General features: G+C 33.6%; 1 protein-coding gene across 1 annotated transcript in view; it reads right to left on the bottom strand.

Annotated features, from left to right (window-relative positions):
* The window catches only part of LOC138327148 (cytokine-like nuclear factor N-PAC), a 54,427-nt gene extending 41,287 nt beyond the window's left edge, over positions 1-13,140 (bottom strand). The window contains exons 1-10 of the mRNA XM_069273135.1: positions 13,069-13,140; positions 12,937-12,973; positions 10,108-10,190; positions 9,674-9,809; positions 8,279-8,395; positions 7,203-7,262; positions 5,054-5,110; positions 3,015-3,200; positions 481-611; positions 13-256 (exon numbers count right to left, since the gene is read on the bottom strand). Of these exons, the coding sequence (XP_069129236.1) occupies positions 13-256; positions 481-611; positions 3,015-3,200; positions 5,054-5,110; positions 7,203-7,262; positions 8,279-8,395; positions 9,674-9,809; positions 10,108-10,190; positions 12,937-12,973; positions 13,069-13,130 (1,113 nt within the window). The 5' untranslated portion in view covers positions 13,131-13,140. The remainder of the gene's footprint in view (positions 1-12; positions 257-480; positions 612-3,014; positions 3,201-5,053; positions 5,111-7,202; positions 7,263-8,278; positions 8,396-9,673; positions 9,810-10,107; positions 10,191-12,936; positions 12,974-13,068) is intronic.
* Between the last annotated feature and the right edge of the window lie 1,005 nt (positions 13,141-14,145).

The raw sequence follows: 14,145 nt of genomic DNA, 5'->3' as shown, positions 1-14,145 counted from the left end.
ATACAAACTAACCTTGAGAGCTGTTCTGTTCCACACTGTGACCTCGTGACCTGACCTCAGTAAGTTCATCACCATGCCCTGTCCCATAATTCCTAGCCCCAGGAAACCGATTCTTGATGGTGTTGGGATGACTGATTTGGCTGCTACTCGTGACGACAGAAGTGTTTCCTCGATCTGAGTTCCTGCCGATGACATTGGGTTGCCATCAAGAGGGGAATGGGTAGTCTTTAAAGGAGATTCCCTCTGTGGCGACAGTGTACCGGGTTATCGTCTAAACGCTGTAAGGGGAGATTACTACACATTATAATAGGGTTACCATCAAGGAAGAAATCAGTAGTGTTTAATGGAGATACCCTCTGTGGCGACAGTATCGGGTTATCATCTAAACGCTGTAAGGGGATATAACTACACATTATAACAGGGTTACCATCAAGAAAGAAATCAATAATGTTTAACGGAGATTCCCTCTGTGGCGACAGTACCGGGTTATCATCTGAACGCTGTAAGGGGAGATAACTACACATTATAATAGGGTTACCATTAGGAGAGGAACGGATAGTCTTTAAAGAAGATTCCCTTTGTGGCGACAGTACCGGGTTATCATCTGAACGCTGTAAGGGGAGATAACTACACATTATAACAGGGTTACCATCAGGAGAGGAATGGGTAGTCTTTAATGGAAATTCCTTCTGTGGCGACAGTACTGGTTATTGCCTAAACACTGTAAGGGGAAATAACTGTAACTAACATTATAATAAGAGTTACTATCAGTAGTGGAATGACAAAATTTATTTTGAGCTCTTTTGAATTTTGTGAAATCAAAACCTATACACTGTTAGTCTTATAATTTTCAAATATTGATAAAATTTTGATGCTGAAAACATATATTAAAATGTCCTCTTAATTTTTTTCAAATTTGAACTTCCATGATTTGATTTTCCCGTTGTATTGATCTTTTTGTAAGCACTACTTTTTATACAAAACTACTTAACAAACCAATCCATGATTTGAATTTTCAAAAGTTCAAAAGTTTTCATTGCATCAATTTTTTTTCATGAGCTGTTTGGTATGACATCATAAGGAATTAACACCCTATGATTGAAACTTAAGTTTTACTTGTATTAACTATCAGACAGGTGATTGACTGCATGTTTCCACATGACACTCTACGACATGCTCCAATACAAGATCTAACAACTCTCCTATAGCGAGTCAATAGTGGGACATCCTAATTTAAACAATTTGGTGAAAAAAATTTTTGAAAATTGTAATCATGAGCAGATCATACTGATCATGACTATAATTTGATTCCCTAAATTTCACAAAATGTATTGGCTTTAAACCCAATTGTAGAGCATTTAGAGATATCAGAATTTCAAGAGCTGTTGGAGAATGAGCAGCAAAACAATCTGCCTATCCAAGATAACATGACCATGTACAATTGTTCAACCGATTTACTAAATTAAACATGCACTATAATTAGGACAAATACATGATAATTTTACAGTAGTATCAAAAAAAACCTATATGGGATAGACCAAAAATTTGGTTTGTCATTATCCAATTCAGCGACCCTTCCATTTACATTACTTGTTAAATGATTTCATTAAACATTTAAATATGTTCTAAACTAGCTACAGAAATAAACAATAGAAAAATTAGAAACTTGCTTTTTTAAAACTTGAACATGGAAATATAACAAATTTAACTAGACTCAAAAACACCCAAAATGGCCCCAAATTGGTTGTATTATCTTGTTCCACCGATCCATACACATGAGGAAAATGAAATCATAAACATTTATATGACTTAAGCTTAAACAATAGACAAAATAGAAACTTGCTCAAAAACTTTAACATGGAAATATGACAAATTAACAGACTCAAAAAAACCCTAAAGGGCCCCAATAGGCGTTGTATTATCACGTTCAGCATCCATACAAATTAGGAAAATGGTAAATCATAAACATTTATGATGACTTAAGCTGAAACAATTGAAGAAACAGAAACTTGCTCAAAACCTTTAACGTGAACTGATGGACGCCAACGCTTCTGACGCCGACGCCGGGGGTGACAACATTAGCTCCCCCCCCTATTCTTCGAATAGTAGAGCATTGTAGAGAAGCAGAATTAAAAGTCTTACTTGAATTTGATTGACCATGTCATATACTGTGAATCAGTCGATTGGTAAGCAGAATTAATGGAATGTTAAAACAAGCCAACCACATAAGTTTTTTCTTTTCAAACTAAACTTATCAAAATAAATAAGACTTTTTAATGGGTACCAAATCCTAAGATATATGGTTAAAGTATGAGTTCAACCTAAGATATATGGTTAAAGTATGAGTTCAACATAAACATGTGGGAGTTCCAGAGAAAGCATATTTGTACCGGTAATGGCTATATTGCATATATGCATAGATCTATACGGTTACCATTAACTGAATGTGGTAATTCAATATGCCAATTCCGAGATACAAGGAATTCTTCTGGGAAGGAGATAGAAAACATTGATTTGGTCTTGTGACCGCGAAAATTTTAGGACACATTTTTCTGTGATGGCGGCGACACTTATAGGCAGAGAATACCAATGTCCGAATAAAGGTCATTGTCGGTAATTGCCCGATAACGGAACTATGATGAACTGTTATGTTTTTTGTTTCGTATTTGTTATTGTTTTTGTAAGAAAGTACCCAGGTAAGTTATGAAATATTTGTGAGTGAGGCTTTAGATGCCATTGATTTCCAACTGTTAGACGACAGCTCAGTTTGATGCCGTAACTTACATGTCATTTCCTTGTGAAGTGTAAATAATAAAGGACATGTTACCACTACGTCTGAAATCATTTCAATAAAGGACATGTAATAGCCACAACTCAATCTTTGAAGGAATAATTTGAAGGCTCGCTGTGTCAAAGTTTTTCTGCAAGTCCCTTAATCATTCAAACATCAAGGTTTGACTGTACAGTGAAAGTGATAATGGCATCGAATCAGTACAACACCTATTTATACTAACCGAGGCAGATGCTGACAATTCTGCTTTTGTCTTGGGTTTGATTTTTGTAGAGTCTGCAGAAGACAAAGATTTGCTGGGTGATCCCTGGATTTTTGTAATCATTTTCTGTTTCTTTAATCGAGGCTCTCCACCAACTCCCGCCGGTCGTTTCATTGGAAATCTTTTAGGTGTGAGGGAACCTGTGCTCTGTAATAAACAGCAAAATCCAAATTATACATCATGTTCATATCTGTTGTAGAAAAGAGTACTGGAGAAATACTTGTCCACACCATTTTGTCTTTGATAGCGTGACTCCTACACATAAAATTAGAACCGTGGTGTCCATAGTTAGTTTTAGAATTATAAACATCTAAATACTTACCCTAAAAACTTAAAAGATTTGACTTGAGCTAGAGATTCATAAAACAATATGTAAACACAAATGATCAAATAATAGGTGCATCTGCCCGATATCCACTGATTTCACTTATGTAGTATTTTTGCACTAGAGCACTATTCATTGGCTGGAAATTCATTGACGTCAGTAAGCAACAATCTCATTAAAATCATCAGTTCATGGCTTGTTTGTTACCCTGTTACCTGAACATCTCAAAGAACCACAATTTAGGTGATGTTGAGATGACCTTCCAATTTGTCACTGCAAAAATCTGTCCAGTACATTAATGTTGCTCATGACTGTACGCTATGTGATGATAATGTCCGAGATTAACTAAATGTGCTATCATCAACAATTTAATTACAGCGTCCGAAGTTTCAAAACAAACACTTTAATGTATGATTTACTTACGTCCACAGTTTCAAAACAATGGCTATAACGTACACAATATAAACAGTGGATACAATGTGGTAACCAAATGTCAGAACATATATCTTATTCCCAGAGATCAACAAATGGCCAACGAGGAACCATACCATTGCTGTGGAACAACAACATGATGATGTTCAATGATGGTTCAGGAGTTTTGTCATTCATATCATAGCAATCACATGGATTAAACTTTCTTTGCTTCTTTGTGGTTTTGGGTTTTTTGAAACACTGACACATGTAAAGCACAATTTAATTTGGAAAATCTTATGTCTAAGAACTCACCAAAGTCCATTTCAAAACAGCGCTTCTAATTTGCCTATATTAAATGAGTATTCATAAGGCTAGGGTCAACTGAACCAGACCCATATCATACCTTCAGATGCTCAGATGTAGTACTTGGTAAACAAAGCCAAAAACTAATAATTTTAGTCAAACTGCAGAAAAGAATGAAGTGACATCAGCAGTGTTCTCTCTAAAGGATTTTTTCCTGCTGGTCCTAAGGACCAGCTGACCCAAAAAGTTACTGGTCCATATGAAGTTAGAATTCATCCTTGAAGTTTATATAATTACTAGCAAAGTAATAGTTTTACTAACAAAATATTTCTGCATATCTGGAATAGTATCGTAGGCTCTCAACAAAGTTCACTGAAACCAGAGTATTATGAAAATTTGTTTTGTACAATTTGAACTTCGACCTTTCTACAATTCTACTGCCATTTTTTGTTTTGTCAAGGATTTATAAGTGTGCCATATACGTCCTTGGTTTTCTTCTATTTTGACCAAAAGTTGCTGGTCAAAGGACCAGCTACATGGAAAAATTGTCTGCCCGACAATAAAGTTGCTGTTCACGGGCAGACGGGCAGGCGTTAATTTTGAACGCTGGACATCAGGATCCAAGGACATAGTGTCAAAATGGCAGCCTACAATGGACTTTAAAAACACATTTTGAGGTTGGAATTATTCAAAATGTAGGGTTTTGCACTTACAATGTATATGATAAAAAGCATCTGAATTTTGTGTTCATTTCATATGAGATCTTATGAATGCTCGCAAAAAGAAAATCACATATGATATGAAACACTCATTCAAGATCCTATATTCATTAAATACTACATTTATTTACACATTAAGTAAACACAGTTGAACCTTGTCAATCTGCATTTGTTTACACACACTTTCTATAGAAATGCTTGAACATGTCAAAGTCTGTCTGTCATCAATGGTATCTTACCTTTCTACTGATAGCATCTTTAGGTTTCATCAACGGTTTGACAGTAGAATCTAGAGACTGTAACATAAAACAAAGACTTTAAATCATACATGAAGTTTGAAGTGCAACTTCTCCCTCCAAAATGACAATATGACCTTATCATCTATGGTGATACCATTGATTTTTTTTTTCAACTGAATGATTGACTACATGTGAATGTGAAAGATTTTCAGGAGAATAAGATATTTCTTAAATTTCAATGCAGTATTCATTGATTTATACAATAAATACTCTTTGCTTTGTTTGGTTTTAACGTCTTATTTAGTATTTACAACCAGGGTCGTTTAAAAGTATGTCAGGTTTACATAATGGAGGAAAGCCAGAGCACCAAGAAAAACCACTGACCAACAACCAGTACCTGGTAACTGCCTTACTTCAAACTTGCAGCCCAGTGGTGGAGGGCTTGTGATTACATGTGGGGAACATCTTGACCTCTGGACCACCATGTCCATTCAGTCAATGCACAATTGCATACAATTGAACGATGAAAAAAATTAGTATGATACCATATTTTCCGGACAATAAGCCGCACCTGGGTATAAGCCGCAGAGGCTTTTTTTTAACGATTTTTTTCAGGTTTTGTACACGTATAAGTTAGTCCCATGCACCCACGTAACAATCTGTGAATATGATCGATCTCTAATGAAGTACGGTAATGCTTATCGATTGATAAGAATCACAAAAACTGTTTGTAAACTGGTACTGTAAATATATAACAAACAAACCTCACAATGATGTAAATATCTTTAGCAAAATGAATTTGGTCATGTTTCTATTCGTTGTTTACTCTGCCATTACGTAAGCTTACTTGTGTGTAAACAAACATGGCGACCGTACGAATTCAAGCTTACAACTCTCTCTCATATTTCAGCATGCCTGTTAAAATACTTTCTTCAGTATGCATATGGGTTTTTTTCATCTCTATTTTGATATATTTCGCGTATTAATTATATTGATGTGTGAAGGATGACTGTATTATCAAGGCTTGCATCATTAACCTAAAATTGACTTCGTTTAGAGTGTTCTCCGTCAACTTGCCATCCCATGATGCAATTCACCGAAGCCTTATTTTTGTAAACTTCTGCATATGATTTTGTGGTGTTTGCCGCTACATAGATCGATTAAATGATTTTAATATGACTGTGGGATGTTTATACTAGTATAATGTTCTAAATTACATGTGATTTACGTGTATAAACTTGATTGATGATTATTTCATTGAAATCACGGCGACAGGATTCCGGGAAATTCCCCTGTTGACTGACATATGTGTAACATGTGTGCAAGTTTGAGTTCATGCTTACTCTCGCTAATATTTCAGTACGCCGGTGAAATACTTCAGTATGCATAGGAATGGATAATATTTTTTTTAGATATATTTTTTGTATTAAATATATCTTTGTGTAAAGAGTTACTGTATCAATTAACTTCATTTAGAGTGTTCTTCCACTACTTGTTAACTAGGTATCCTATGATGCATTTCACTGAAGCCTTATTTTTGTAAACTTCCGGATTATGACCTTGTGGTGTTTGCCGCTGCAGGGATCGATTAAATGATGTTTTATAGACTGTTTGATGCTTATAACATTGTTATAATGTTCTATATTACACGTAATTCACACGTATAAACTTGATTGCTGATTATTTCATTGAAATCACAGCGACAGGATTCCGAGACATGTTGACCATGTGTAACACCTGTACAAGTTAGCAGTCATTCAGAAGATTGTTTTCATGCTGTCTGCGGACATTTCTTGCACACATATTTAAATAATATATTTAACTTATTGTTTAATATTTGATGATTTTTGAAGTTTTAGATATTATTTTCTCGGTAACAAAATATGGTACATAATTTACATAAAAGTTACCTAGTACTATTTCTCAAACCTTGACACAAATAAAAATAAGCATTCTAAAATACTGAGTAAATCAATACAATCATAAGAAAACTAAATTCACTTAAGCAAAATGCAACAATACTATAGGGTACAGTGAACTCCTCTAAACTGTTCATGTATGGTACATATTTTTTGGTCGGTTTAGAGAGGGTTCTGTTTGGACAAATGATCCGTAAATAAAGATAAAATAGATTTTTTACTTTGCTCACCATTCGATCTGCTTTCCTTTGTTTGCTTTTGAAGATTTTGTTAGGTCCAGGGGACTTTGTCTAAGGAAATCAAGACATGCGTAAAATTACAGCCCACAGAAATCAGCGCATAAAACATTGACAAGCAAACAAAATAAAACTGAAATGATAAAATCACTCTGATTGCATTAAACTGGCTTCCTTTCACAGCCGACAATTTTTTTTATCTTATTTTCAATACCAATTCACAAAATTGACGTTGGCAGTTCTAGATTTAAATGTTTAATAGAAATCTCTATTGATAATTTGGAATAAATGATGTTTATATTAATTAGCAAAGATAAATATTCATGCATTTGCAAAAGTAATGCACAGGAAAGAAAGTTGATCTACTACAGTATACTACATATAAGCAAAATCACTAATTTAACATTAACATACAAAATTAATTTGGCCTACCTCACCTAAAAATTTTGAAACTGTTTCATTAGCAAACAGTCTGTCCGTCACAAAAGGTATATGAAAAGTAGAGGCTACTATTTGTATCCAAAGGAATACTTCAATTTTGAGATACAAAACAATGTGGGTTAAGTATGCATTATCGTAAATTAGTCATACCTTCCGCTGATTGTAGCATATTTTGACATTATTTTTGTGATGTTACAATCACTGGAATGAGGGACTAATCGGCGGTACTTAACCCACGTCGTTTTGGTATCATGTATTGTCTCGAAATATATCCACTTTGCTCAGAATGTGGTGTGCTATTTATATTTCCCAATTTTTCTATGAAATTAAATGGGTTTCAGTTTTCAGTATAATACTGAGGACAAATTGCATTACAGCGAGTTTTTCCTGATTCAAACATATCAGATAACAAATTTTGTAACATTATGTAAATTCACTGAACAGCTAGCCTCAATTAGTTCCAGCAAAAAAAAGAATAGATTTAAATTTTCATACTAAACCATTAATTAAATGCACAGAAATCAAAATCATACAAACAAAAGAATGTAAGTGAACTTCTATGATGTGTGCGCAAATTAAAGCAAGATATATAACCATTAATACTCCATACAGTTAGATGGTACCTGTACCTTTTTGCCAGTCAGAGGCTCACGTGTGTAATCTTTCTTGGGTGATGGAGATTTGTGGGGGAAGATCTGAGCCAATTCTTCATCAATAGATGGCAATTCTACAGCAATCATGGTCTTCTACAAAATAAACCATTTAAATCAAAGTAAATCCCTAACTACTAAACATAATCTAGCATAATTTTTTTGAAGTTTTAAATAAAATATTCAACTGATATACTCCAAGAATGACCTTGTTTCAAAACCCTGTGTTTTTCTCTGTAAGAAAATTTGTGAGTTTCAGATTGCAGTACAGTACCGTTAACAATTTCACCTAAAGATGATGAAATATTCTGTAACAAGGTTTCGATTCATAATAAAAATTTAACTTTTTCTGGCAGAAGACGTCAGTATCGGTAGAAATAGTAAATCAATGGTTTATCAACAGCAAACATCACGGATATCTATATCATGTCCTTCTGGTAAAAAAATCCTCAACATGCAGTAACTCAGTTATTTCACTTTCACAAGTTCCATATAGGGTCACATTTTATTGGATTTTTTGGCATCTTTAGCTGATAAAATTACTGCAATGTCTCTAAAATAGATGCTGATGTGAAATCCTAGCCAGGGGTGCGTGGGTTTGATTCATCGCGAGCTTTTCTTCCAACATGAATTGCTACAGACGACATTTTCCAGTAGCTTTTAATGTGTAGTCAAAACACCATAATCTAATTACATGTTGTATCCACTTTGTCAGAGCGAGTTTAATGCAATATATTCACATTCACTCGCCACTTCTACTATATAATTATGACATTACTGATAGCAATACATGGTAACTTCAACTGATCACCATCAAAATGACTATTCCATCTCATGGAGAATTTCCTTTTTGATTAACTGTTTTCCTGGTCTAAACATAAACAATTTTAACGCAGAGACCCCCTAAATGAATTAATAATGTAAATATAAGTATAAAACTGTCTTCTTATGGAATTTATGGTCTATATATAGATCATAGATTCCATAAGTAGACAATTTAATGCTTAATTAATTGTCACAAGTCTAAAAGAAAATCAAAATTTGGTGGTAAATGTTCATTCGATTTACAAGAGCATATGCTGATAATGTAAAACTATGGTTAACCAACATCATGCTTTGTAATTAAGTTTCTTATCTTGAGTGAGATTATCTTAATTGAGTGGCATGGGAAAGACACATACATCCCTCCCCTACTGTGAGGGGACAATATCTATATAAAGGCCGACTCAATGGGCCAATCTTGACAGAATTCAAATATTTGTTTGTATACTTTTGAAAATAAATCCCTATTTGACAGGTACCCTAGACAGCCCCGATATTAGAGGGTGGGGCAGTGTGAGGGGCGAGAGGGTGGGGATTTATTTCTAGTCTTACTGTAGTTGGCTGGGCCTTCAGGGCATCCTCTATGGCTTCTACTGCCTCTTTGAATCCCTTGGGAATACGATTATTCAGCTTGAATTTGTTTCTGTGATCTGAGTACAGGTACACATTGTCCTCTGGAATCCAGGCACTAGAAATAAACCAGTAGTTTGTTCAGGCAGCGAATCTAAAAAGTGGATACTCAAAAGAATGTGTGTATCAGTTATTAGAGAAGAATAACATCGCATTACCCTGCCATAACAGCTTAAAAACATTTTTTTTTATCGACTTATCTTTTAAGGCAAGAAAAACTACATAAAGTGCACTGCCTTACACATAATGGTGATAAACATAAACGTGATGTGTAACTGTTTAAATGTTACAATTCTCAAAACAAAAGTCTCATTGCATAGAACAATTGATATCAATTCACTATCAAATTAACTTACTAGTTTTCTGACCCAAAGAAGAAAACAAAATGGTGGGGTTTCTTGTTGGAAGGGCGTTTGACTTCATTCTTAGGCTCGATGATCTATAAAAAAAAAACATTCACACATATTAAAATAAGACTCCTAATTTGTATCTCCAGATTAAATCCATATGAATTACATGAATAATATGAATTAACATGTTTTCAGCATTTTTCTATTGTTTATTTTGAATATTAGAAATCACTTTGGTGACAATACCAGTGAGTTAACATTGTCATTATGAAATTTGTTTTGTATTATATTGGTTTATTTAAATAATTCTAACAGATACTTATATGTCATTTCTTCCTTGTCATAAATGTATTCAAGAAACTTTGTGCATGGACTAGTAAAATACAGATGTCGTGACAAGACTTTTTGTGTGCAAACCATTACTTTTCAATTGTTTATACTGTAATTAAAGAAAATTAAGTTAATACACACTTTTGGTTTTTTTTTTTCAAATTAAAATTTTTCATGGCCATGCTTATTAGGCATGAATTTCTATATTAGTGTCGTAATTGCTTAAATCAAATCATTGGTCACAATTTCAGCACAGGCAAACTAAGTATAATTACACCTACTCCAATAATGTTATAGATATAGCACAAGAAAAGTTTGAAACATTGTGTTGGATCTACTTTTTGCAAAATAATGTCCACAAAGAAATGGGCTGACAAGTAGAATATCATGGTATATGGGAGCAAATTACACCACAATTTCATTTGGCATAAGAGCAGATATTTCAAGATTTTGTGACAGCTTCAGTACCTAACATAATATGTGTAGATATCATCTGTTTGGTCATTGATGTGGACATTAAAAAACAATTCAGGACCTACTGTTGTAATAGTAAGTAAATAACATAACCTCTTCTGAGAGTAATCAGAAGTGAAATATATTTTATTCTGTATATATTCTGCTATTATATGATATTGTACCCCTTATTATATATAGGTGTAGCGGGATTGGACTTGGTAAATCATTGGTGGCCAGGCAGCTAAGTTGTAGAACATTCCACTAGTGTTCAGAGGTCCCGGGCTCGAATCCTGGTCTGGTCGCCACTTTTTCTCCTTTAGGTCATTAATCTAAGGTCATTGTATCCTAACTGAATTTCTAACTCTAATCTTTTGAGGAAATGTTTCTTAAATCACGTTATAATTAGACATTGAAAACAAGATGTATCGTGTAAAAAGGACGATCTGTGTAGAATATTGAAAATGTTTTCATTTTTAATTAATGAATTGATTTATCTGAACTGCATAAACTTCTGTAATGTTAACCATGGTGTTAACACAAAGGTAATATATTTATATGTCTTGGATCCATATGAATTACATGAATAATATGAATTAACATGTTTTCAGCATTTTTCTATTGTTTATTTTGAATATTAGAAATCACTTTGGTGACAATACCAGTGAGTTAACATTGTCATTATGAAATTTGTTTTGTATTATATTGGTTTATTTATAAATAATTCTAACAGATACTTATATGTCATTTCTTCCTTGTCATAAATGTATTCAAGAAACTTTGTGCATGGACTAGTAAAATACAGATGTCATGACAAGACTTTTTGTGTGCAAACCATTACTTTTCAATTGTTTATACTGTAATTAAAGAAAATTAAGTTAATACACACTTTTGTTTTGTTTTTTTCAAATTAAAATTTTTCATGGCCATGCTTATTAGGCATGAATTTCTATATTAGTGTTGTAATTGCTTAAATCAAATCATTGGTCACAATTTCAGCACAGGCAAACTAAGTATAATTACACCTACTCCAATAATGTTATAGATATAGCACAAGAAAAGTTTGAAACATTGTGTTGGATCTACTTTTTGCAAAATAATGTCCACAAAGAAATGGGCTGACAAGTAGAATATCATGGTATATGGGAGCAAATTACACCACAATTTCATTTGGCATAAGAGCAGATATTTCAAGATTATGTGACAGCTTCAGTACCTAACATAATATGTGTGGATATCATCTGTTTGGTCATTGATGTGGACATTAAAAAACAATTCAGGACCTACTGTTGTAATAGTAAGTAAATAACATAACCTCTTCTGAGAGTAATCAGAAGTGAAATATATTTTATTCTGTATATATTCTGCTATTATATGATATTGTACCCCTTATTATATATAGGTGTAGCGGGATTGGACTTGGTAAATCATTGGTGGCCAGGCAGCTAAGTTGTAGAACATTCCACTAGTGTTCAGAGGTCCCGGGCTCGAATCCTGGTCTGGTCGCCACTTTTTCTCCTTTAGGTCATTAATCTAAGGTCATTGTATCCTAACTGAATTTCTAACTCTAATCTTTTGAGGAAATGTTTCTTAAATCACGTTATAATTAGACATTGAAAACAAGATGTATCGTGTAAAAAGGACGATCTGTGTAGAATATTGAAAATGTTTTCATTTTAATTAATGAATTGATTTATCTGAACTGCATAAACTTCTGTAATGTTAACCATGGTGTTAACACAAAGGTAATATATTTATATGTCTTGACAAAATGAAACAGAATTTTTCCTATTTTTATAATTTTGCTTTGACTTGACAACAGAACAATGGATAGGCAAGTGCCTGCAAACTGCAGTAAATTGTGCACATCATATCATTATTAATGCTTATATGATCAATAAATATTGGGTGGTATTGTATGTCATATCTTTCTCTCCCGTCTCAGTGTTGTTTGGCAAGCCAGGACAACATGTCGGTGGGTTCTCGTTCTTGGTCATGTAAACTATCCCCCCGGCTTTCAAGCACCGGCTAAATCAAGACGTATCTTCTCACCTTTCCAGGCCATGCCGGAAACCCCTTCATCTTTGCCCTACAAAATAATGAATGATAAACATATTTCAGTGTCTTGCATAGTTGAAATCGCGTAATCAAGGCCATATATATCCATTACATCAAATCCCTTACCACACAAGATCGTCAACTTCAAATTTGGACTCCATCTTGAAATTTGCATGTGAACAGTGCATTGTGGGTAATTTTTCGGCGTGGGTAAAGAAACGGTTTTTGTTTACTTCTGCAAGGTGGTCGAAGGGAAGCAACTCGTTCTATTTCGACATAATTTATGAAGCCTCTAAAATATTATATTCTTTGAAGTAGCAAAGGTCCGTTATATCAATTAATTTTTTTTCACTCTAGGCCTATTGTTATTTTTGCTTGGCATGTTCCTTGTCAAGTTCCTAGATATATTCAGCTGTAATAATTTATTTTATAAGCAGAAACATGTAGACTACCTATCTATCAAGAACTTAAAAATCCTCCTTGAATATACTTGTATATACATGCACGTGTTTCTGTTACAAGCAAATTATTTGACATCTACAGTCATGCTTACATTTTAATAAAACACAAAAATGTATGCAGTATAAGAGAATAATGCTTAAAGATCACCAAGGACGTATACGAGTTATACATAAACCCTTGAAGATCACAAATAGATAACGTACAAGTAAGTACGAACACGCATAAATACATTCTTTTAAACGTGACAATCTGCTGGATTTAATTGTAAAAAATATCCTTTATCATGCAGCAAGGACGTATACTTAAATATCCTTGTCATACAGTCACAATTTAGACCAAAAGTCATAATAGAAACATTTAAATTCTTATTACGTTGATAATGATAATTAAAAAAAACACTTGTGAGCAACTGAAATGATTAGAACTTTAGGGAATTTAACTGATTTAAAGGATGCATCGATCTAATATCAAAGTCAATATCATTGTATTTATGAAGAAGAAGGCAGAATGGCAAACTAGGTAAAAGTCTCTAGTAATAAGTTTGTAATTCGGACAGTAATTTTCAATATTGATATACATGAAAGACACGGAGAACTTTGTAAAACGTGTACCGTTTGCCAATTCGAATGAATGATGTTACATTCAGGGAACTAACTGGAGAGCGATATCTATCCAATTTTTTTTAGATAAACAATTTTCTATAACTCAATATATTTCATCCCAATTATATCGGCTCATATC

The sequence above is a fragment of the Argopecten irradians genome, chromosome 7 (genome assembly GCF_041381155.1).
Source record: "Argopecten irradians isolate NY chromosome 7, Ai_NY, whole genome shotgun sequence".
NCBI classification, from domain to species: domain Eukaryota; kingdom Metazoa; phylum Mollusca; class Bivalvia; order Pectinida; family Pectinidae; genus Argopecten; species Argopecten irradians.
Note: the sequence above shows the minus strand (reverse complement) of the source record. Positions and strands in the feature narration are given on the sequence as shown.